The 25,628-nt window shown below is 47.9% G+C and overlaps 1 protein-coding gene across 1 annotated transcript; it reads left to right on the top strand.

The window, feature by feature from the left end:
• Nucleotides 1-9,407: 9,407 nt before the first annotated feature.
• Nucleotides 9,408-22,282, top strand: LOC129528683 (leukocyte immunoglobulin-like receptor subfamily A member 2). The gene is given in 10 exon segments (XM_055370527.2): nucleotides 9,408-9,556; nucleotides 9,973-10,054; nucleotides 10,218-10,253; nucleotides 10,442-10,726; nucleotides 10,873-11,175; nucleotides 11,412-11,708; nucleotides 11,960-12,262; nucleotides 21,492-21,542; nucleotides 21,683-21,799; nucleotides 21,802-22,282. Coding segments are annotated over 10 exon segments (1,560 nt in total). The 5' UTR covers nucleotides 9,408-9,553; the 3' UTR covers nucleotides 21,885-22,282.
• Nucleotides 22,283-25,628: the final 3,346 nt, after the last annotated feature.

Raw genomic sequence — 25,628 nt, 5'->3', positions numbered from 1 at the left:
GGCTCTCCTTAGTGGAAACATCAATCTCAGGCCTTGATGGTGGGCGCCAGCATCCCCTCATGCCCCCACCCCTCCTGTCTTCACCTGCTCTGGAAATTACCCATGGCTGAGCCCCCTGCAGCCCCCAGGCTCCAATGACCCAGCTCCCCTGTGATAAATGGGGCTCATGACGGGCTCCAAATGAGGAAACTGAGGCTCAGAAATGGGAGGTTACTGCCCAAGGTCACACAGGCAGGGGGTGACACATGAATATTTAAATAAAGACAAGATTTTCCCTCAAAGCAGAGTGCTAACCCCATGTATTGTCCCAGAACCTTGAACTCAGGAGCACAGGATGGGAACAGGAGTGTTTGAAAGAAGACAGGGGCACCAAGAAGGCAGAGTCAGGTCAATGTTGTTTCCAGGGAGACGGGGGCGGATGCTGTTGCGATGAGTGAATGAGAAGTTCGTGAAGGGAACGTTTTCGCATAAAGAAAACCCACACTCCAGTTCTGGGAAAAGAGTCATGATTCCTTCCCTTGTCTCCGTGTATTTCCCCTTTCTGTTCATCGCCACAATAAAGCTCAACTGGAACTGCATAGCAAGATGCGAGATGAGTCTCTGCTGATGTGAGTCTGCCCTGCAGCCTGAATTTGCATCTTCCCTGAAGCTTCCCCAGGACTGGTGAGAAGACTGGCCGTGGTAGGTTCCCCACAAGGGTGTGTTTATGGGTGAGCTGAAGGAGAGAGTGAAACCCCATGAGGAGGCTCTGAGAGGAAGGAAGAACCCTCCGTTGCCTTCACCTGGAAGGGACCAACTCAGGAAGGCACCACGTCCATTTGCAGCCATGTCCTGGCCCTTAATGAGTAGAGGACAGGACAGGCAGACAGTGAAAGGAGATGAGGAGAGACCCCATGTGTGTCTGAAATATCAACAGAAAACCTGGTACCTGTCTCAGGCCAAGCCCTAGGAAAACAAGAGCCAGGCTCGTGGCGGGATCCGGGACAGTACACTACCCATGGAGATGCTGGTGGGAAAATCCTGTAAGTGGGAGTAAGGAAGGAGACCACTACTCCTGCTGCCCTCCTCCCCTCACCTTGCCTAGTTCACAAAACAGGAAGAGAGAAAAAGCAAAAAGTTGGAAAAATACAAAAGTAAGATAAATAGCCAGACGACCTTGGCACCACCACCCGGCCGTAGGAGTTAAAAAAAGTAATAATAATAACATCAACCCCTGACCTAAACTACTGGTGTTATCTGTAAATTCCAGACACTGCATGAAAAAAGCACTGTAAAACTTTTTGTTCTGTTAGCTGACGCATGTAGCCCCCAGTCACTTTTCCCACGCTTGCTTGATGTATCACGACCCTTTCACGTGGACCCCTTAAGGTTATAAGCCTTTAAAAAGGCCAAGAATTTCTTTTTCGGGGAGTTCGGCTCTTAAGACGTGAGTCTGCCGACACTCCCAGCTGAATAAAAACATCTTCCTTCTTTAATCCGGTGTCTGAGGAGTTTTGTCTGCGGCTCCTCCTGCTACAGGAGAGCCCTGCCTCTCTGTGCCCACGTGTGTCTCCGTCCTGTGGGCGCCACGGTCTTATCCACCCACACAGCCGGGGCCAGTAGGAGGAGACGCCATGACTGTCACTCCCATGGCCACGGTCCACTTCACTGAGATTTGACGAGGGGAACGGGAGATTCTAGCATGAGAGGGACCCTGCCCCACAGATAGGCCCTGGTCCAGTAGGAGACCCCAGGGGCTAGGGAGGATCCCATTCTCATTTTCCTGGGAAAATGTTTTCACTTCTCCCCATTCAATTTGATGTTGGCTGTGGGTTTGTCACACAGGGGGTGTTGGTATTTTGCGGTATGTTTCTTTCACGCCTAGCCTGTTGAGGGATTTTGTCACGAAGCGATGTTGGACTTTCTTGAATGCTTTATCTGCATCTATTGAGATGATCATATGCTTTTTGTTCTTAGTTTATGTCATGAGTCACTTTTACTGACTTGCATATATTGAACCATCCTTTCATCCCTGGAATCAAGCCAACTTGATCATGATGAATTATGTTTTTGATACACTGTTAGATTCCGTTTGCTAGTATTTTCTTGAGGATTTTTGCATCTGTATTCCTCAGATTTCTTGGCCTGTAGTTTTATTTTTCTGTTGGATCCTTGTCTGATTTTGCTATCAGGATGATACTGATTTTGTAAAACGAGCTGGCAAAGAATCCCACTTCCTTGATTTTTGGAATACTTTCAGTATGATTGGTATCAGCCCTTCTTCGTACATACAGCTAAGTTCAACTGCGAATCCATCTGTTCCTGGACTTTTTTGCTGGAAGATTTTTAGTACTGATCCTTTTTCATTGGTTGTTATTGGTCTGTTTAGGGTTTCTGTTTTTTGCCTGTGCAATCTTGGGAAGTTGTGTGTGTCTAGGAATTCATCTATTTTCTCCAGGTTTTCTAGTTTATGTGCATAAAGGTGTTCATAGTAGTCTCTGATGATCGTTTGTATCTCTGTGGTGTTGGTTGTAATGTCAACTTTATCATTCCTGATTGTGCTTATTTAAATCTCCTTTTTTTGGTTAGTGTAGTCAGCCATCTCTCAATTTTATTTATACTTTCAAAAAATCAACGTTTTCTTTCATTGATTCTTTGTAATGTTTTTGTGTCAGTCTCATTCTTTATCTGTCCTTTCAGAGTTTCCATTGTTTTCAGCATCCATCACTAGCGAGCTAGTGCGATCCTTTGGTGGTGCCACAATATTCAGATTTTTCACGGCATCAGAATCCTTACACTGATTCCTTCTCTTCTGGAGAGGCCTCCACTTACTCTCTTCGAATTTATTTTCGTTTGGATGGGATTTGTTTTGCACATTTTCCCCCGGCCCTGCAGGGAGGGTGACTGTAGAGCATGTTGGGAAGGGTCTTTTGGCTTTTCCCATAGCTTTGGGAGCTTCTACAGCAGGGTTTGTGTCGGGCCGTGCAGCTCAGATTGCAGGCCAGGAGCTGGTGCTTAAGGGTAAGAGCCACCCTCGGCACAAGCAGGTGGATATGGACCTGGTGTGTTTCCTGTGAGGTGCTGACTGTTGTTTCAGGGGAAGGGCTGGACCGTGGAGCGTCAGGTGCCCTGAGCTTTGTGTTCCACAGGGGTGAGGGAACACCCCCGGGCAGAGCTGGAACCCCCGGCTTGCCCACAGATATCCCAGTGATGAGTGCAGGCACTAGTCCTGATGGACATGGCTGGAGCAGCTTCTAGTGAAATGCCCTGAGGTCTCTGCTGGGGGTGAAGGAGCTATACCCGCTTCCAGTCCCATAGGGAGGAATGTTGTCTGTCTCCCTGTCACACCCGTGCTCCAGGGCTCATGAGTCTCAGTTCAGACACACACTGTTGTCTCTCCCCAGGCCACAGTGTGGCTGAGGGCCGTGGGAAACACCTGCCTTGCCACTCTCTGCAGGCATGGTTCCAAGGCAGAGCCTCCTCCCTCAGACCAGTGCAGACCCTGAGCGGCTGTCTGTTGTCTGACGTGGTAGCTGCTTCATGTAAGTGGGATGTGGGGCTTCTGCCTCTCTGGATGGGAGAGTGGACGTCAGTTGTGGTGGTGTTGCTGGCTGGGTGGGCCCGACCTCAGGCCCTGGGGTGAGTGGTCAGGTGCCAGCAGGTAGGAAAGGGCAGGTAGTTCCCGGATCGCAGGCCCCCAGGTAGCCGGCTGGACAGCGTGTGTGAGTCCTGAAGGGGCTGGACTGGGTTTCGGCTGCTCCGGGGTTCAGGTGCTGGCTGTGATGGGGAGGGATGGGCTGGTCCCCAGGTCACCGGCAGAACCCTCAGGCGGGGCAGGCAGAAGGCTCAGGTGGTAGAGCCTGGGGCAGATCACAGACCTGTGGGGACTGGGCTCTCAGAAGCGCTGGGGGCTGAAGCTGAAATGTCCAGGTGGGGGCAGTGTGGCTGTGCTGTGGGCCTGTCACTAGGGAGGGCAGGGACCCTCGGTTGGGGCACTGGAGACTGGCAGCTGTGAGGCACAGGGCCTGCTCACACTTCCCTCCTGAAGAAGTGTCACTCGGTTTTGCTCTGGGGACACGCAAAAGTGCCAGGCCTCCCCACACCCTCCCTGGGCCTGGGGCAGCAGGGGCAGAGGCAGAGGTGGCAGTGACTGCGAAGGGCTTGTCAGGGGCCTCTGAGCATTAGGCTTTCAGAGGGCACTGAACCAGGGCCACGGTGTTCGGGTGGGGGCAGGACGGATGCACTGAGGCCCTGCAGCTGGCAAGCCCCATTAGCAGGAAGGAAGCCCCATTTAGCAGGAAGCAACAGAGGTGGGCAGCTGTGTGGTGCTCAGCTTGGCTGCTCCCGTGCTCCAGCTGTCATACTTATTCTGGGGCCCACAGAGGTGCCTGGCCTCCTCCCTCCCTGCTAAGGCAGTGGCAGCTGGACCCAGGCTGCTCAGGGATCAGAAGCCTGTGGGATTCCACGTGGGCTCCAGCGGGGCCTTGGTACAGTCTCCAGGAGCAAACTGTGGGCCTCTGGAGGCCCAGAGGGGACAGGCGCTCTCCTGTGGGCAGGATCCTAAGGGCCCACGGCAGAGGATGCCAGGGACCTCTCACTCACTCACCCCTTCCCCGTGTTAGGGAGGCTCTCACTCACTCACCCCTTCCCCGTGTTAGGGAATCTCTCACTCACTCACCCTTTCCCCGTGTTAGGGAATCTCTCACTCACTCACCCCTTCCCCATGTTAGGAGCCTGTCACTCACTCACCCCTTCCCTGTGTTAGGGAATCTCTCACTCACTCACCCCTTCCCTGTGTTAGGAGCCTGTCACTCACTCACCCCTTCCCCGTGTTAGGGAATCTCTCACTCACTCACCCCTTCCTCGTGTTAGGGAATCTCTCACTCACTCACCCTTTACCCGTGTTAGGGAATCTCTCACTCACTCACCCCTTCCCCGTGTCAGGAGCCTGTCACTCACTCACCCTTTCCCCGTGTTAGGGAATCTCTCACTCACTCACCCCTTCCCTGTGTTAGGGAATCTCTCACTCACTCACCCCTTCCCCGTGTTAGGAGCCTCTCACTCACTCACCCCTTCCCCGTGTTAGGGAATCTCTCACTCACTCACCCCTTCCCTGTGTTAGGAGCCTGTCACTCACTCACCCTTTCCCCGTGTTAGGGAATCTCTCACTCACTCACCCCTTCCCTGTGTTAGGGAATCTCTCACTCACTCACCCCTTCCCTGTGTTAGGAGCCTGTCACTCACTCACCCCTTCCCCGTGTTAGGGAATCTCTCACTCACTCACCCCTTCCCCGTGTTAGGAGCCTGTCACTCACTCACCCTTTCCCTGTGTTAGGGAATCTCTCACTCACTCACCCCTTCCCCGTGTTAGGAGCCTGTCACTCACTCACCCCTTCCCCATGTTAGGGAATCTCTCACTCACTCACCCTTCCCCGTGTTAGGAGCTTCTCCTGGCTCCCACCTTTTCTCTTCTCTTCTCTCCATGTCCTCATGCTTCTCAGGTGAACCCCAGCATCCTCTTGGAAGATCTACTTGACCTGTTGGTATCTACTCACTATTTTGGGTCCTCTTTGTGAGTAGGCAGACTCCAGCTCTTTCCATTCAGCCAACTTGAACCTCAGTCCACAATCATTTTCTTGTCACTTTTTACTCTTGGGAAATCCGGTCCCAATGTGCTTGTCTTTCATTTGAGAATAATTTTCATTTTCTCCAGTAGTTTTAAAATTACTTTGTATCTATTCTAGGTATCTCTTACTCTATCATAGTTAAGACATTGATGTTATTTATGAATTTGTGGACATTAAACTCACGTTCTTTCTTCATTTCTGTAAAAATGTCAACCATTTTCTTTGCAATATTTACTGAATAACGTACTCCTTATTTCCTTCATTCTGAAAGTGTGATCCACAGAGAGATATCTGTTTCCTCTTCTCATTCCATTTCTTGTGTGCGTTAATTATGTTTTCTACTTTATTCATTTCTAGTTTTTCTCTGATGACTAATGAAAAATTTGATAGATATTCCACACCAATACTATGCTCATCATTTCAGCTGTGTCTTGTTCTTGATGCAATTATTTCTAAATGTGTTAATATAATTTACTATTTTCCTAATTGATTTCTACAATTGCCTGTTTTTTCTCTAACGGACTCTTTGATTTTTGTTCCTCTGGGGTGGGTTTTTCTCCCACACAGCTGATCTTCCATATAGGGTTTTTCCCAGGGCTGACTCAGGAAGGAAAGCTGATGAGGGCATTGCTGTAGCCGCTCCTGCCCTGCGGTGTCCATGCTCCCAAGCTTAGAATCACCTCTGTGTTATGCCCGGCATGGCGGGGTCCGTGTGAGCCTCACACTCAAGTGTCAGATATGCCCAGTCCAACAATGATAAAGCGCATCTGTGTCATGAACACCCGGGAAGGTGGCTCAGTGCTAAGTGTGGCCGGGGTCACTGAGTCATGCCAGGGTCTGTCCACAAACACAGAAGAGGGGGAGTCACAGTCTCTAAGGTCCCACAGTTTCCTCCACTTTTTTCCTTGTTCTGAGAGTGAGACAAAGGGCCATGACTGTTCTGTGGGTTGGACAGATGCATGTTTCCACCTGCAGGCTGGAACCCAAGCTGAGGTCTTGAGCATCCCCAAGTACTGATAAAGCACTTTAGGTTGTTTCTAGAAAACACTGAAAAATTAACCCTTTTGCCAAAAGTGTAGAAACAAGCCCTCCCCTGAACCAAATTCCTGAAACTCTCAGGTTAAACTTCATAACCCCATCCCTTCACTGCAGACTCCCAATAGGAAAGTTACAGGTGCAAGGATGAGATGACTTTGGTCAAACTCAGACCTCACAGGGCCAGGAAGGCCTGAAGGAGAGAAGGCCCATGCTTCCAGCTCTCAGATAAGAACTGTTTCTAAGGACTTTTAAAAAACCCATAAGAAACTCTTCCATGTCCTTCAGCCCCTCGTGCTTTGACAAGGTTTATCACTAGATATTCTTTAGGACGTCAGGAATTCAGATAAGATGCTCTCAAGAAAAAACTTGCCCAGCAATGGCATCTCCTCCAGTGGACTGACAGCAACTCTGGCTTTGAACCTGTGGAACCAGGGAACTCTGTTTCCAGGCAGCTCTGTCAGCCCCTCCCTTGTTGCTGATAAGAACTTCCTTTACCTCTCTATGTACAGAGAGCTCTCTCTACGGTGCTTTTCCTCGACTCTCACATCACAGGAATCATCAACACAGAAAAAGACTTCTAGGACCAGATGTATGGGGTTTTTTTTCCCCAGACCCAGTAGCGAACAGCAGCTGGGTGTCCTCTAAGTCAGCTCTGGCACTGTCTACCCAGAGACAGTCCCGGATCCCACAGATTGAAGGCCCATTCCCCAAGACTGCCCCCCACACCATTCCCAAGTCCAGACCTCCAGAACTTCTGACTGACTGGCTTCAAGTTGGGGATCCCATGCCCCACTCTTTGGGTTGATTAATTTGCTGTAGCAGCTCACAGAACTCAGGGAAACACTGACATTTCCTGGTTGAATGCAAAGAACACTGCAGAGGACACAGATGAAGAAACTCATAGGAGGAGGCATGGGGGAAGAGGCCCGGGGCTTCCATACCCTCCCTGGGCGTCGCCCTCCAGGAGCCTCCGCATGCTCAGCCATCCAGAAACTCATGAAACCCAGTCCTCTGGGGCTTTTATGAAAGCTCCATGACATCAGCATTTCCTCCCACAAGGAACAGGGTGAGACTGTCTTCTGGGAGGGTCTTAAGATCCACTATCAGAAAGGCAGGGAACATTCGAGTCTTACTTTGGGTCAGGTGAAGGAAAGGCAGGAGGAGGTCAGGGCCTCAGGGGAGGCCCAGCACAGCCAATGTTATAACAAAAGACTGTAACAAGGGCTATGGGAGTTACGAGCCAGGAACCGCGGGTGAAAACCAGCATATATCACAACATCACACTTCCCTCTCTGGACACACTGTGGCTTGCCGTGCCATGCACTCCAGATTGTAATCCTTGCTTCTCACTCCCAAATAAACTCAAAATCCAGGCAACCCTGGAGCAATGCAGCCTTGAATTCCTGGGGTCTCTTATATGCACACTTTTTCCAAACAAATGGGGATCAAAACTATTGCATTTCTGAGAAGCAAGACTTGCATATATGAACGGCAGACTTTTCCTATATGCAGGCCCAGCAGAGACAATGTCAGGGCTGGAGTACGAGCAAGTGTTGGTACATGTAGGGGGTACTGAAACGAATTGCCTGTGTATCCCAAGAAACAACTGTACTGAGAGATCATATTCTCTAGGGGTTTATTTTTGGTTTTGTTTTTATTTTAGGTTAAAGCTTTGGATAGAATACCCAGTGTCTCCTTGTCCATCTGAAAAACATGCTGCTATGTGGAAGCACATCCTTGGGATCCACAAGGAGACACTGGGCAAGAAGACAAGGACGCCCCACTGTGCAGAGGTCCCCCTAATAAATGCTCTATGAACACCCTGGTGTTTAGTGCTTCTTTCTTTGGAATCCCAGCAGCTCTATCACTGGACGGTTTGGTGCACTCCCTTGAGGGAATTCCCCTGGGCTGCCTGGGGTCCACTCCAGCCTCAGGTGCAGCTGGAGGACGCAGCCTCCCACCTTGGTCTGGAGCCCTGAGCCCCTCACTGTCATTGCAGATCCCAGAGTTCCTCTCCCGGCTCCATTCAGTGGTGTAAACCTCCACCCTAATGAGCACTTGATGGTCCCAGGTCCTTGTGGCATCTCACCTCTGGCCTCTGTTCTTTCTTGTGGATCCGTCTACACTTGGGGTTTCCACATGTCTTTTTCTGCTCATGACCTTGATACTCTGGGTATTTCAGAAATGCTACACATACATTTCTCCATTACGGTCAGATGTGACATCTTGAGTGGACTCATCAATCACCTACAGAATGTGGAGTCCAACACCAAGATCCTCTCACGTCCCAAAGCCTCAGGTCTTACCCTGGTCTGGAAATCAAGCACAAATGAGCCCCTCCCGATCTCCCAGGCACCACTGACCCCACAACCACTGTGACGAGTGGGATTCATGACAACAATCTGCAAAGGAAGAAACTGAGGCTCAGAGATGGGACATTACAAACCAAGGTCACGTAGGCAGTGGATGATAACCAGTCATCAAATAAATATCAACTTCCTCCCCAACTCCCCAAATCAAACCTCAAACGTAAGTCATTGTTCCCAAAATGTTGACCAGGAATTGAGGTGCAGAGGGACGGCTAAGGATGCAAGGGGCACCGAGGAGGCAGGAAAGACTCAGAGGTTTGTTCCCAGGGGGAGCGAGTGGACGCTGGAGCAAAAACATTTAAAAAGGGGAAGTTGAGAGGGGACTATTTGGTTGAAAGAAAACCCACGATCCAGTGTCAAGAAAGAAGTCAACTTTTCTTCCCCTATTTCCCTGCATTTCTCCTCTGTGCTCACTGCCACACGCAGCTCAGCCTGGACGGCACAGCCAGATGCGAGATGCTTCTCCGCTGATCTGAGTCTGCCTGCAGCATGGACCTGGGTCTTCCCTGAAGCATCTCCAGGGCTGGAGGGACGACTGCCATGGTAAGGACCCCACAACACTGAGCTGATGGACGGGCTGAAGGAGGGAGGGTGACCTTGGGGGAGGCTGTGAGAAGGAAGGGGAAGCCTCCACTACCCTCATCTGGAAGGACAGACCCCGGAAGCACCAGTTCTATTTGCTGCTACATCCCGGCTCTCGGTGAGACAAGGAGAAACCAGACAGACAGTGGCTGGTGGTCAGGAAAGACCCCATTACAGTCTGAAATGTCTGCAGAGGGCCTGGTGCCTGCCCCAACCTCAGCCCTAAAACAATGAGAGCTAGGCTCCTGGGAGGGTAGTTCTGCTTCCTGTGTGGCTGCAGATGACAACACCCCATGAGAAGGACCCAGCCTCCGAGTGTCCACACAGGGTGGGAAGGAGGGGAGGCTATTTCTCTCTGTGTGTCTCTGTCCTGCCAGCACCGAGGGCTCATCCATGCACAGAGCAAGGCAGTGGGAGGAGACGCCGTGACCCCCATCCTCACGGTCCTGATCTGTCTTGGTGAGATTTGAAGAGGGAGGGGAGCTTCTAACCTAGCAGAGACCTCACCCCACAGCCAAACTCTGGTCCCTAAGGAGACTCCAGGGGCTCACAAAGATCCCAGGGAGGGGAGGACCTGCCCAGGCTTCAGGGGACAAATCCCTCACAGGGAACTCTCTTCCAGGGCTGAGTCTGGGCCCCAGGACCCACGTGCAGGCAGGTGAGTCTGTCCCCAGCTGTCCCAGGGCCCCCCTCCTCACTGGGGACCAGGGGCCACCCCCGTGCAGCTGAGGATGGGGAATAGCAGTTCTGGGCTGACTGATGGGGGCGTCTGGAGGGTCCTGGGCTGAGAGCTGAGATCTGCTGGGTGGGAAATGACTTAGAATCCTACCTTTGATTTCCTTCCAGGGACCTTCCCCAAGCCCACCCTCAGGGCTGAGCCAGACTCTGTGATCACCCAGGGGAGTCCCGTGACCCTCAGGTGTCAGGCGAGCCTTGAAGCCCAGGAGTACCATCTATATAGGGAGAAAAAATCAGCATCCTGGATTAAACGGATACAACCACAGCTTGTGAAGAAGGGCCAGTTCCCCATCCCATCCATCACCTGGGAACACGCAGGGCGGTATTGCTGTCAGTATTACAGCCACCCTCGGTGGTCAGAGCCCAGTGACCCCCTGGAGCTGGTGGTGACAGGTGAGAGGACACTCAGGGCTCCCAGCCCCAGGCTCTGCCCTCAGGAAGGGGGTCGGCTTTCAGGGCGTCTCCCTCTCACAGCCCAGCCCTGGGGATGATGTGGGAGGTGGGAGCCCCATTTAACACGGTGCCTCCTTCTCTCCTAGGAGCCTACAACAAACCCACCCTCTCAGCTCTGCCCAGCCCTGTGGTGACCTCAGGAGGGAACGTGACCCTCCAGTGTGTCTCACAGCTGGCATTTGGTGGCTTCACTCTGTGTAAGGAAGGAGAAGATGAACACCCACAATGCCTGAACTCCCAGTCCCATACCCTTGGATGGTCCTGGGCCATCTTCTCCGTGGGCCCCGTGAGCCCGAGTCGCCGGTGGTCGTACAGGTGCTATGGTTATGACTCGAGCTCTCCCTATGTGTGGTCTCTACCCAGTGATCTCCTGGAGCTCCTGATCCCAGGTGAGAAATTCACAGCATTGCCTGGAGTTCCCTGAGTCTCCCTGAGTCTCCAGGCAGGTGGGGAGGAGCCGCGTCTCAGGGCAGTTCCAGGTGGGATGATGTTGGGGCGAGAGGGCTCAGGGCTCCTGGGGCTAGAGACACAGGAAGATCAGCAGTGGTGAGGCCCCAGGGGAGAGGGACGGTTTGTGGGGAAGCCTGAGGGTCGGCTCCTGGAAACCATGACCACCTTTTCCCAGGTGTTTCTAAGAAGCCATCACTCTCAGTGCAGCCGGGCCCTGTCGTGGCCCCTGGGGAGACCCTGACCCTCCAGTGTGGTTCTGATGTCGGCTATGACAGATTTGTTTTGTACAAGGAGGGGGAATGTGACTTCCTCCAGCGCCCTGGCCCACAGCCCCAGGCTGGGCTCTCCCAGGCCAACTTCACCCTGGGCCCTGTGAGCCGCTCCCATGGGGGCCAGTACAGATGCTCCGGTGCACACAACCTCTCCTCCGAGTGGTCGGCCCCCAGTGACCCCCTGGACATCCTGATCGCAGGTGAGCAGCCCAGCGGGTTCAGTCAGGGACCCAGGATCTGCACAGGCCCTGCCAGGGGAGCCCAGGTGGTGATGGCCAGGATGAGGGGTGGGGTCCCAAGGGAGGGAGAGACAGAGAGAGACGGGATGGGCAGGGAGGGGAGACTCAGAGAAAACAGAGACAGAGAGACTGAGGGTCCCAGAGAGAGGCCTGGGGAGGTCTCAGCTCAGAACAAGGTGGGGCAGCCCCTCACCCATCCTTCTTCTCTCCAGGACAGATCCCTGACAGACCCTCCCTCTCAGTGCAGCCAGGCCCCACAGTGGCCTCAGGAGAGAAGGTGACCCTGCTGTGTCAGTCACAGGGAGGGATGCACACTTTCCTTTTGACCAAGGAGGGGGCAGCTGATTCCCCACTGCGTCTAAAATCAAAGCGCCAATCTCATAAGTACCAGGCTGAATTCCCCGTGAGTCCTGTGACCTCGGCCCACGTGGGGACCTACAGGTGCTACAGCTCACTCAGCTCCAACCCCTACCTGCTGTCTCTCCCCAGTGAGCCCCTGGAACTCGTGGTCTCAGGTGAGGGCCCTGACCCTGTCCTCTCTGAGCTCAAAGGCTCAGCTCAGGCCCTGCCCCCAGCAGAGCTCTGGGACAATAATGAATGAGGGGAGTGAAGGGGGAGGGTCGACAGGGGAGGGTCCAGCCCATGGGAGGGTGGAAAGAGGCAGGGACCTCCCACCCCTGGCTCCCACCCCTGAAGTCTCAGTAAAGAGCAGGAAGGGCTGGGAGGAGATGGGTGTGAACCTCAGAGATGTGATTAGACTGAGGGTGGAAGACGGAGACCCCACCCGCTCCCCTCCTGATGTCTCCACCTCAGAATCAGAGCCTCTGGGGGTCCCAAACCCTATGTCCTGACCCCATGGGTGACAAAACCAGCCACTCCCAGCTCAAGAGAAGTTTCTAGACTCGTCTCAATGCTACCTCCAATATTCAGGGTCTGACTTCCAGGGCAGCAGAGGGGAGGGTGTGTTCCACGTGGCTTCCTGGTGCTCCAGGGATGGGGCAGATGTTCCCTCCGTGGTGTTCAGAGGGGAGGGAGGTGTCTGAGGTTCAGCATTGGTGAGTGGAGCAGCAGGATCTTTCCCCCTCCCTCAGCAGGATTCCCAGGAGCCGTCACCTCTCATGGGGGAGCCAGGGTCAGAGGAGATCACAGTCAGGTGCTTGGTCTAGGAGTCAGGTGGGAGGAGCCCGGGGAGGTGGGGCTGGGTCTGTGATGGCTCAGCCTCTCCTTGGGAGGTGGAACTCCTGAAAAAGACCGTTCCCCTTGCACCCTGGACTCCCCATCTGAATAAGGGGGAGCTGCCTGGATGTGACCGCCCCAAAGCCCCTTCATTTCTGACCTTCTGGGGCATCTGGGATGTGGCTCATCCTAGACCTGCTCCTGTCTACAGCCCTCTCTGGCCCTCTCCTAATTCTCCCAATAACTGAGACTTGTTAAGAGTTAAAAAACCAATGGAGATGGGGGCAGGTGCATGCAGTTTTACCCATCCCTCCTGGAATCTCAGCTTAGTAAGACAAAGACACAATATTATGGAAAAAAACAAAAGTTTACAAAACCCCGCTCGTTGAGAGTCTCCCCTCTCTTGTGTACAAGAGAAAATTTCTCCCATTTTCTTCCAAAATCAACACCTGGCACAGCTCTGCAGGACCCCCAGCCCCTGACCTTGTCCTGCAGGACGTGTAATGAGTAGAGGAAGGAGAACAGGGTGGGTCGGGAGGATTTGGGGTCCAGGCCTGAACTTGGACACTGAGAAGATGCTGGGACTGACGGAGGAGGAAGAGAGGCAGGTGAGATGGAGAGAGGACAGATGGACAGTCCATTGGCAGCTCTCATTTCTCATTTCCAAGAGCCCCTGAGTATGAGCCCCTCATCCACACCTGCGGGGTCCCTGGGCCATCTCAAGACAAGAGAGGAGGCTGCTCGGGCCTTGGTGGGATCTGACTGTGATGAGGCTGGAGTCCACCCCAGACGTGCTCCTTTAGAGAGAAGCACCCCAGCTGTGGGTGCCGCTCACACCGCCCCTCCTGTGCTCACCTGGAGGCCTCTGTGCTCAGGGCACTCCTGAGAATAAGGAGGGGCCCTGCACCTGCTCCCTGGACGAGTCAGGCAATTATTCACAGCACGTCTTTCTGTTTAACTCATTTCTACTCTGCATTTTCTGTATGCACTTGTCCATTGTTACTTTTTTTCTAAAACTTTTAAAACAATATTTGAATATATGAATTTATAATTTTTATTTGTTGTACACATTTATTATTTAAAAATCCTTAATTATACTCCCCTTTAATTGAGTCTTGATTTAATTTATACATTCAATGTAGAAACAAATTTCTCATTAATATCAAGTCTTCCTCTTTTACACATTAAAAGTGAAGATTTTCTTAATGAATTTAAGACACATTTTGAAATTTTACTCCTAAGAATATTGTATGCTCATTTTAACTTAAAGAATTATTCAACATCTTTAACAATTGATAAGTGAGGTATTTGATTTCCTTATATATATATATTTTATTATTATAGTTTAAGTTCTAGGCTACATGTGCACAACGTGCAGGTTTGTTACGTAGGTATACAGGTGCCATGTTGGTTTGCTGCACCCATCAACTCGTCATTTACATTAAGTATTTCTCCTAATGCTATCCTTCTCCCAGACCGGCCCTGGTGTGTGATGCTCCCTGACCTGTGTCCATGTGTTCTCATTGTTCAGCTCCCATTATGAGTGAGAACATGCGGTGTTTGGTTTTCTGTTCTTGTGACAGTTTGCTTAGAATGATGTTTTGCGGGTTCATCAATGTCCCTGCAAAGGACATGAACTCATCCTCTTTTATGGCTGCATAGTATTCCATGGTGTATATGTGCCTCATTTTCTTAATGCAGTCCACTGATGGACATTTGGGTTGGTTCCAAGTCTTTGCTATTGTGAATAGTGCCACAATAAACATATGTGTGCATGTGTCTTTGTTGTAGAATGATTTATAACCCTTTGGGTATATGCCCAGTAATGGGATTGCTGGGTCAAATGGTATTTCTAGTTGTAGATTCTTGAGGAATTGCCACACTGTCTTCCACAACGGTTGAACTAATTTACACTCCCACCAACAGTGTAAAAGCTTTCCTATTTCTCCACATCCTCTCCAGCATCTGTAGTTTCCTGACTTTTTAATGATCGCCATTCTAACTGGGGTGAGATAGTATCTCACAGCTGTTTTGATTTGCATTTCTATGATGACCAGTGATGATGAGCACATTTGCATATGTCTGTTGCCTGCATAAATTTCTTCTCTTGAGAAGTGTCTGTTCATATCCTTTGCCCACTTTCTGATTTTTTTTTTTTTTTTTTTGTAAATGTGTTTAAGTTCTTTGTAGATTCTGGATATTAGCCCTTTGTCAGACGGGTAGATTGCAAAATTTTTCTCCCATTCTGTAGGTTGCCTGTTCACTCTGGTGATAATTTCTTTTGCTGTGCAGAAGCTCTTTAGTTTAATTAGATCCCATTTGTCTATTTTGGCTTTTGTTGCCATTGCTTGTGGTGTTTTAGTCATGAAGTCTTTACCCATGCCTATGTCCTGAATGGTATTGCCTAGGTTTTCTTCTAGGTTTTCATGGTGTTAGGTCTTACATTTAAGTCTTTAATCCATCTTGACTTAATTATTGTATAGGGTGTAAGGAAGGGATCCAGTTTCATCTTTCTACATGTGGCTAGCCAGTTTTTCTAGCACCATTTATTAAATAGGGAATTCTTTCCCCATTTCTTGTTTTTGTCAAGTTTGTCAAAGATCAGATGGTTGTAGATGTGTGGTTTTATTTTTGAGGGCTCTGTTCTGTTCCATTGGTCTATGCATCTGTTTTGGTACCAGTACCATGCTGCTTTGGTTACTGTAACCTTGGAGGGTAGTTTGAAGTCAGGTAGCATGATGCCTCCAACTTTGTTCCTTTTGCTTAGGGTTGTCTTGGCTGTGCGGGCTCTTTTTTGGTTCCATATGAACTTTAAAGTAGTTTTTTCCAATTATGTGAAGAAAGTCAGTGGTAGTTTGATGGGGATGGCATTGAATCTATAAATTCCTTTGGGCAGTGTGGGCATTTTCACGATATTGATTCTTCCTATCCATGAGCATGGAATGTTCTTCCATTTGTCTGTGTTCTCTTTTAATTCATTGAGCAGTGGTTTGTAGTTCGCCTTGAAGAGGTCCTTCATGTCCCTTGTAAGTTGGATTCCTAGGTATTTTATTCTCTTTGTAGTAATCGCGAATGGGAGTTCACTCATGACTTGGCTCTCTGTTTGTCTATTATTGGTGTATAGGAATGCTTGTAATTTTTGCACATTGATTTTGTATCCTGAGACTTTGCTGAAGTTGCTTATCAGCTTAAGGAGATTTTGGGCTGAGTCGATGGGGTTTTCTAAATATACAATCACGTCATCTGCAAACAGATAATTTGACTTTCTCTTTTCCTAACTGAATACACTTTATTTCTTTCTCTTGCCTGATTGCCTTAGCCAGAACTTCCAACACTATGTTGAATAGGAGTGGTGAGAAAGGAAATTCTTGTCTTGTGCTGGTTTTCAAAGGGAATGCTTCCAGTTTTTGCCTATTCAGTATGATATTGGCTGTGGGTTTGCTATAAATAGCTCTTATTATTTTGAGATATGTTCCATCAGTACTGAGTTTATTGAGAGTTTTTAGCATGAAGGGCTGTTGAATTTTGTTGAAGGCCCTTTCCACATCTATTGAGATAATCATGTGGTTTTTGTCATTGGTTCTGTTTATGTAATGGATTACCTCTAGTGGTTTGCATATGTTGAACCAGCCTTGCATCCCAGGGGTGAAGCCGACTTGGTCATGGTGGGTAAGCTTTTTGATGTGCTGCTGGATTCAGTTTGCCAGCATTTTATTGAGGATTTTCACATCAATGTTCATCAGGGATATTGACCTAAAATTCTCTTTTTTTTGTTGTGTCTCTATGAGGCTTTGGTATCAGGATGATGCTAGCCTCATAAAATGAGTTAGGGAGGATTCCCTCTTTTTCTATTGATTGGAGTAGTTTCAGAGGGAGTGGTACCAGCTCCTCTTTGTACCTCTGGTAGAATTCGGCTGCGAACCCTTCTGGTCCTGGACTTTTTTTGGTTGGTAGGCTATTAAATATTGCCTTAATTTCAGAACCTGTTATTGGTTTATTCAGAGATTTAACTTCTTTCTGGTTTAGTCTTGGGAGGGTGTATGTGTCCAGGAATTTATCCATTTCTTCTAGATTTTCTAGTTTATTTGTGTAGAGGTGTTTACAGTATTCTCTGATTGTAGTTTGTATTTCTGTGGAATCAGTGGTGATATCCCCTTTATCATTTTTTATTGCATCTATTTGATTCTTCTCTCTTTTCTTGTTTATTAGTCTTCCTAGCGGTCTATCAATTTTGTTGATCTTTTCAAAAAACCAGCTCCAGGATTCATTGATCTTTTTGAAGGGTTTTTTGTGTCTCTATCTCCTTCAGTTCCGCTGTGATCTTAGTTATTTCTTGCCTTCTGCTAGATTTTGAATTTGTTTGCTCTTGCTTCTCTAGTTCTTTTAATTGTGATGTTAGGGTGTCGATTTTAGATCTTTCCTGCTTACTCTTTTTGGCATTTAGTGCTATAAATTTCTCTCTACAGACTGCTTTAAATGTGTCCCAGAGATTCTGGTACATCGTGTCTTTGTTCTCATTGGTTCCAAAGAACATCTTTATTTCTGCCTTCATTTCATTATTTACCCAGTAGTCATTCAGGAGCAGGTTGTTCAGTTTCCATGTAGTTGTGTGGTTTTGAGTGAGTTTATTAATCCTGAGTTGTAATTTGATTGCACTGTGGTGTGAGAGACAGTTTGTTGTGATTTCTGTTCTTTTACATTTGCTGAGGAGTGTTTTACTGCCAATTATGTGGTCAGTTTTGGAATAAGTGTGAAGTGGTGCTGAGAAGAATGTGTATTCTGTTGATTTGGGGTGTTGAAGTCTGTAGATGTCTATTAGGTCTGCTTGGTTCAGAGCTGAGTTCACGTCCTGGATATCCTTGTTAACCTTATGTGTCATTGATCCGTCTAATATTGACAGAGGGGTGTTAAAATCACCCATTATTATTGTGTGGGAGTCTAAGTCTTTTTGTAGGTCTCTAAGGACTTGGTTTTTGAATCTGGGTGCTCCTGTATTGGGTGCATATATATTTAAGATAGCTCTTCTTGTTGAATTGATCCCTTTACCATTATGTAGTGGCCTTCTTTGTCTCTTTTGATCTTTGTTGGTTTAAAGTCTGTTTTATCAGAGACTAGGATTGCAACTCCTGCTTTTTTTTTTTTTTTTTTTTTTTTTTTGCTTTCCATTTGCTTGGTAGATCTTCCTCCATCCCTTTATTTTGAGCCTATATGTGTCTCTGCACATGAGATGGGTCTCCTGAATACAGCACACTGATGGGTCTTGATTCTTTATCCAATTTGCCGGTCTGTGTCTTTTAATTGGGGCATTTAACCCATTTACATTTAAGGTTAATATTGTCATGTTTGAATTTGATCATGTCGTTATGATGTTAGCTGGTTATTTTGTCATCAATTGATGCAGTTTCTTCATAGCATCACTGGTCTTTACCATTTGGCATGTTTTTGCAGTGGCTGGTACTGATTGTTCCTTTCCATGTTTAATACTTCCTTCAGGAGCTCTCTTAAGGCAGGCCTGGTGGTGACAAAATCTCTCAGCATTTGCTTGGCTGTAAAGGATTTTATTTCTCCTTCACTGATGAAGCTTAGTTTGGCTTGATATGAGAGTCTGGGTTGAAAATTATTTTCTTTAAGAATGTTGAATATTGGCCTCCACTCTCTCCTGGCTTGTAGAGTTTCTGCCGAGAAATCCGCATTAGTTTGATGCGCTTTCCTTTTTGGGTAACCTGACCTTTCTCTCTGGCTGCCCTTAACATTTTTTCCTTCATTTCAACCTTGGTGAATCTGATAATTATGTGTCTTTGGGTTGCTCTTCTCAAGGAGTGTCTTTGTGGTGTTCTCTGTATTTCCTGAATTTGAATGTTGGCCTGCCTTGGTAGGTTAGGAAAGTTCTCCTGGATAATACTCTGAAGAGTGTTTTCTAACTTGGTTCCATTCTCCTCGTCACTTTCTGGTACACTAGTCAAACATAAATTTAGTCTTTTCACATAGTCCCATATTTCTTGAAAGCTTTGCTCATTTCTTTTCACTCTCTTTTCTCTAATCTTGTCTTCTTACTTTATTTCATTAATTTGATCTTCAGTCACTGATATCCTTTCTTCCACTTGATTGAATTGGCTATTGAAGCTTGTGCATGCATCACGAAGTTCTTGTGCCATGGTTTTCAGCTGCATCAGGTCATTTAAGGTCTTCTCTACACGGTTTATTGTAGTTAGCCATTCATCTAACCATTTTTCAAGGTTTTTAGCTTCCTTGCAATGGGTTAGAACATGCTTCTTTAGCTTGAAGAAGTTTGTTATTATTGACCTTCTGAAACCTACTTCTGTCAACTCATCAAACTCATGCTTCATCCAGTCTCATTCCCTTGCTGGTGAGAAGCTGTGATTTTTTGGAGGAGAAGAGGCACTCTGTTTTTGGAATTTTCAGCTTTTCTCCTCTGGTTTCTCCCCATCTTTGTGGTTTTATCTACCTTTGGTCTTTGATGTTGGTGACCTAGAGGTGGGGTTTTGGTGTGGATGTTCTTTCTGTTGATGTTGATGCTATTCCTTTCTGTTTGTTAGTTTTCGTTCTAAGAGTCAGACCCCTCAGCAGCAGGTCTGTTGACATTTGCTGGAGGTCCAGTCCAGCCAGACTTTATTTGCCTGGGTATCACCAGCAGAGGCTGCAGAACAGCAAATATTGCTGCCTGATCCTTCCTCTTGAAGCTTCATCCCAGAGGGGCACCCACCTGTTTGAGGTGTCTGTCGGCCCCTACTGCAAGGTGTTTCCCAGTCAGGCTACACGGGGGTCAGGGACCCACTGGAGGATGCAGTCTGTCCATTGCTGGAGCTCGAATGCCGTGCTGAGAGAACCACTGCTGTCTTCAGGGCTGTCAGACAGGGACGTTTAAGTCTGCAGAAGCTGTCTGCTGCCCTTTGTTCCACTAAACCCTGTCCCCAGAGGTGGAATCTATAGAGGCAGTAGGCCTTGCTGAGCTGTGGTGGGCTCCACCCAGTTCGTGCTTCCAGGCCTCTTTGTTTACACTGTGAGCTACTCCAACCTCAGCAATGGTGGACGCCTCTCCCTCCATCCAGCTGCAGCATCGCAGGTCGATCTCAGACTTCTGCGCTAGCAGTGAGCAAGGCTCTGTGGGTGTGAGACCTGCTGAGCCAGACACTGGAGGGTATCTCCTGGTCTGCCAGTTGCTAAGACTGTGGGAATAGTGCAGTATTTGATCAGGAGTGTACTGTTTCTCCGGATACAGTCTGTCATGGTTTCCCCTGGCTAGGATAGGGAAATCCTCCAGCCCCTTGTGCTTCCCAGGTGAGGTGATGCCCCATCCTGCTTCAGCTCGCCCTCCGTGGGCTGCAGCCACAGTCCAACCAGTCCCAATGAGATAAACCAGGTACCTCAGTTGGAAATGCAGAAATCACCCGTCATCTGTGTCGATCTCGCTGGGAGCGGCAGACCAGAGCCATTCGTATTCGACCATCTTGGAAGTGACGCCTATATTTTTTTTTAAAGAAGAGATAAGTATCCATGAGAAAGTGACTGCTTTCATTAAACTCTTTTTGTTTGTTATTCACCCACTAAAGAATGGCTCCTTTCTGATTACTTTTCAATGATCTCCTTCAATTTCTGGTAAAATTTATAGAAACCATAATACATGGAAATTTTATTTCTTTATTTCTAAATTACATGCCAATATTTCTCAAATATTAACGTGTATATAACTACATAATAAATACATATCTGAAGTTTTATACACAGGTTCTATACATTACACATGATGTGAGTGGAGGTATATCTAAATATATTTTTATATGTATTCATCTATATGCTTCACATATTTGACATGACAGGTCTTTACAGGTTTGTTATTGGTCTTCTCATCTAGATTCACACTTGCTAGAGCAGAAGTATTCATTTCTGAACCTCGGATAGCACCAGCATTTAACATATGCATATCTGTGTGTGTGGGTGGGCGTGCGTGCACCTGTATCGCATTCTAGGGGTTACTGCCTGTATGAGGAATTAGTTACTTAAGGATTAAACGGAAGATGAAACCCCAGGTGAAGTGGTTGAGGGCATGAAGGGGAGGCAGACCCAGACTTTCACCCCTTTGTGCTCCCAGAATTCAGGAGCCCCTGAGGTCCAACCCCTCCTCCATGGAGCCTGGGTCCTCAGCTGGTGGATCCGTGAAACTCTTATCTCTGGGGAGCATTGGCTTCTGTGGTCCTGCACCTGCTCCTTGCAGCCTGTTAGGGCTCAGAGAGCACACAAGGTCCCAGGCTGTACAGCACATAAGGTCCCAGTTGTTTCTGTACTGGGGACCACTTTCGTTATACATGCTGAGCTCCCGGGATGCAGGAAAACTCTCCCAAATGACTCAGGAGCCGAGTTTGGATTTGTAGAACACAGGAAGTCTGAAATAATTCAATGAGGAGACTGGAGGGAACCCTGCTACAGCAGAGGAAGGGTTTATTGAGGAACTCCATAAAACTCATGTCAAGAGACGCAGGGGAAAAGAAGAATGCAGAGCCCAGGAGTGAGGCTGGGCTCAGGGCTCTTCTCCACTGTTTTGATTCTCAGAAGCAGCTGAGACCGTCAGCCCATCACAAAACAAGACAGACTCCACGACTAGTGAGTGAGGAGATGCTCTCAGTTATGGGGCTGGCACAGAGGGTCAGGTCCTGTGAAGGGGAGGTGGGTGCCCTGGGTGGACATACAGGGGTCCCGGGGTGATTCTGACCTGCCCTGACCTCTGTGACCTCTTTGTCCAGCATCCCTAGGCCAACACCACCAGGATTACACAGTGGAGAATCTCATCCGCATGGGTGTGGCTGGCTTGGTCCTGGTGGTCCTCGGGATTCTGCTATTTGAGGCTCAGCACAGCCAGAGAAGCCTCCAAGATGCAGCCGGGAGGTGAACAGCAGAGAGGACAATGCATCCTTCAGCGTGGTGGAGCCCCAGGGACAGATATGATGATCCCAGGAGGCTCTGGAGGACAATCTAGGACCTACATTATCTGGACTGTCTGCTGGTCATTTCTAGAGACAGGAATCAATATTTGAGTGCAGGGAAACTGTCTGGGGTGATTCCTAGAAGATCATTAAACTGTGATTTTTTTTTTTATCTATGAATGTTGACTTTCCTTGACTGGATCCCCTTTGTTTTCCCATCCCCAGACATGAGGCTCCATCCCACATGGCACCATTGGGTCCACACCTCTGCACACCTGCGTGCTGTGGTCCACGGCATGTGACACAGTCTCCCTTATTCCTCATTGTCACACTCCTTGATGTCACTTACTGAGTCCCCATCTCTTCAGTTCAGAGATCCAAACCTGAACCACCAACTAAATCAACGACAGGAGATCAGATTCCAACCAGGTAAAGATAAATCCACCCTGCTGCCCTGACACCCTCTCTGTACCCTATGAGCCCTTCCCTCTTTCTCAGATGCTATCTGTGTAATTTCTCCTGAAATATCACCACTTGGAATCATCACACTGGCATTTCAAGTGACACCACATCTATGCTGATTCTGAAAAAGACATCTTTAAAATGCTGTAATTAGTGGTATCTAGCAGTTTCTGTGACATAATTTTTTTTCATGGCCCAAATCAAGGTGCCAATGAGTTCTCACTGAATGCAGGATTGGGAAGCAAGAGACACAGCTGTCTTCACTAATGAGCACCAGGCACCTGTGGCACATCCCACTGAGAGCTCACCCATATACCTACAGTCCTTTCTATTTCAGAGGCAATGATCACTTCTACTTCAGTGTTACGGCACAGGTCAAATGAAATTCTGACACTCTTATCCTAGCTTATCCACAAAAGACAAACATATTAATGTCTGATGTGAGAGATAACACGGCTCACCTAAAAATCTAAGTACAACGTAAGAAAAGTGTTAACAGAACTATGCAGCTTCGATGGAAGAATTCTTTTTTTTTTTTTTTTTTTTTTTGGACAGAGTTTTGCTATTGTCACCCAAGCTGGAGTGCAATGGCAGGATCTCAGCTCACTGCTACTTCCGCATCCCGGGTTCAAGCGATTCTCCTGCCTCTGCCTCCCAAGTAACTGGACTACAGGTGTGCACCACCATGCCCGGATAACTTTTCTATTTTTACTAGAGACGGGGTTTCAGCATGTTAGTCAGGCTGGTCTTGAACTCCTGATCTCAGGTGATCTGCCCCCTTGGCCTCCCAAAGTGCTGGGATTACAGGTGTAAGGCACTGCGCCCGGCTGACGGAAGAATTCTTAAATGACTCGTCCTAATTTCTGCCAGTCCACGCACTCCTTGGCTTGGGGCAGCATCGCGCCAATTTCTGCCTCCATCTTCTCAATGCTTACGTCTACCTGGGTGCCTCTGTCTTCACACCCATTCTTCTGTGTGTGTCTCTTCTCTTCTTCAGATTATGATATCACTCAGATCAGATTAGGACTCATCCTAATTCGTTATGATCCCTTGATCATAACTTAAATGCATTTGCAAAGACTCTATTTCCAACTATGTTCACATTTATAGCTAATGGGTCTCAGAATTTTAACACGTATATTAAGGGAACAAGTCAATTTATTTTAAAAAATGCTTGTAGAAATACATTTAACCAAATACAAAAATTAGGTGGGCGTGGTGGCGCATGCCTGTAATCGCAGCTACTCGGGAGGCTGAGGCAGGAGAATTACTTGAACCTGGGAGGTGGAGGTTGCAGTGAGCTGAGATCGTGCCATTGCACTCCAGCCTGGGCAACAGAGTGAGACTCAGTCCCAAAAAAAAAAAAAAAGGAAAAGAAATACATCTAACCAAAGAGATGCAATATGTATACACTGATAATTTAAAAATACTGCTCAAAGAAATAACAAAAGACCTAAATGACGGAAAAGTCATCCCAGTATCATAAATCAAAAGGCTTAAGACTAGTTCTGTCCCTCTAGAGAACCTTGACTAACACACTCATCCCTTTTTTGTGTTAGGGGGCCTCTCACTCACTCACCCCCTCCTCTTGTTAGGAGGCTCTCCTGGCTCTGGGCTTTTATCCTCTGTGCTTTCCATGTCCCCATGGTTCTCTGGTGAGCCTCAGGGTGCTCTCTGAGAAGATCCACTGGTGTTTCGGTATTTACTCACCATTTTGATTCCTCTTAAGGAGAGAGGCACATGCCAGCTATTCCCATTCACCCAACTTGAGCCCCTGGTCATTTTTTCCACCACTTTTTACTCGGGAAATCCAGTCCCAATGTGCTTGTCATTCGAGAATAATTTCCATTTTCTCCAGTAGTTTTAAAATTACTCTTTATTTATTCTAGATATCTTTCATTCTACCATGGTCAAGATATTAATTTTATTTATAAATTTGTGCACGTTGTTCTTTGTTCATTTCTGTAAAAGCGTCAACTGTTTTCTTTGCAAGTTTTACTGACTAACATAATCGTTACTTCTTTCCTTCTGAAAGTGTGATCCATAGAGAGATATCTGTTTACCCTTCTCATTCTATGTCTTGTGTGCATTAATTATGTTTTCCATTTTTTCATTTCTAAAGTTGCTCTGATGACTTCTGAAAATTTTAATAAACATTCTACACCAATATAATATTTATCATTTCAGCTGTGTCTTGTTCTGGATGAAATTATTTTTGAATGTGTTAATATAATTTATGATTTTTCACCTCAAAATATCTAATTCATTTCTAGAATTGCCTGTTTTTTCTCTAATAGACTGTTTGATTTTTATTCCTCTTGGGCGACTTTTCTCTTACCCAATTGATCTTCCATTCAGGGTTTCTCCCAGGACCGACTCAAGAAAGAAAACTGATGCAGGGCATTGCTGTGGCCACTCGTGCCCTGCAGTGTCCAGGTTCCCAAGCTTAGAATCAGCTCTGTGTTGTGCCCAGTATGGCAGGGCTCATGTGAGCCTCACACACATGTGTGAGAGATGCCCGGTCCAGCAATGATAAAGCGAGTCTGTGTCATGCCCACCCAGGAAGGTGGCTCAGTGGTGAGTGTGGCCCGGGTCACTGAGTGGAGCTATCCCAGGGTCTGTCCACAAACACAGAAGAGGGGGAGCCAGTATCTCTAGGGTCCAACGGTCTCCTCCACTTCTTTCTTTGTTCTGAGAGAGAGACAAAGTGCCATGACTGCTCTGTGGGCTGGACAGATGCATGTTTCCACCTGCAGGCTGGAACCCAAGCTGAGGTCTTGAGCATTCCCAGGTACTGATAAAGTACTTTAGGTTTTTTTCTAGAAAACACTGAAAAATTAACCCTTTTGCTAAAGATGTGGAAACAAGCCTTGCCCTGAACCAAATTCCTGAAACTCTCAGGTTAAACTTTGTAACCCGATCCCTTCACTCTAGACACCTAGTAGGAAATACACATGTGCAAGGATGAGATGACTTTGGCCAAACTCAGAACCTATAGGGCCAGGAAGGCCTGAAGGAGAGGAGGCTCGTGTTGCCAGGTCTCAGATAAGGACTGTTTCTAAGTTTAAAAACTTTTTTAAAACCCCACAAGAAACTCTTCCATGTCCTTCACCCATCTCCTGCTTTGACAAGGTGTATCACTAGATATTCTTTAGGACATTAGGAATTCAGATAAGATGCTCTCAAGAGAACACTTGCCCAGCAACGGCACCTCCTGCAATGGACTGACAGCAACTCTGGCTTTGAACCTCTGGAACCAGGGAACTCTGTTTCTAAGCAGCTCTATCAGCTGCTTTGGTACATC

Source organism: Gorilla gorilla, chromosome 20 (genome assembly GCF_029281585.2).
Source record: "Gorilla gorilla gorilla isolate KB3781 chromosome 20, NHGRI_mGorGor1-v2.1_pri, whole genome shotgun sequence".
NCBI lineage: Eukaryota > Metazoa > Chordata > Mammalia > Primates > Hominidae > Gorilla > Gorilla gorilla.
This window is presented reverse-complemented; position numbering and strand designations above follow the sequence as displayed.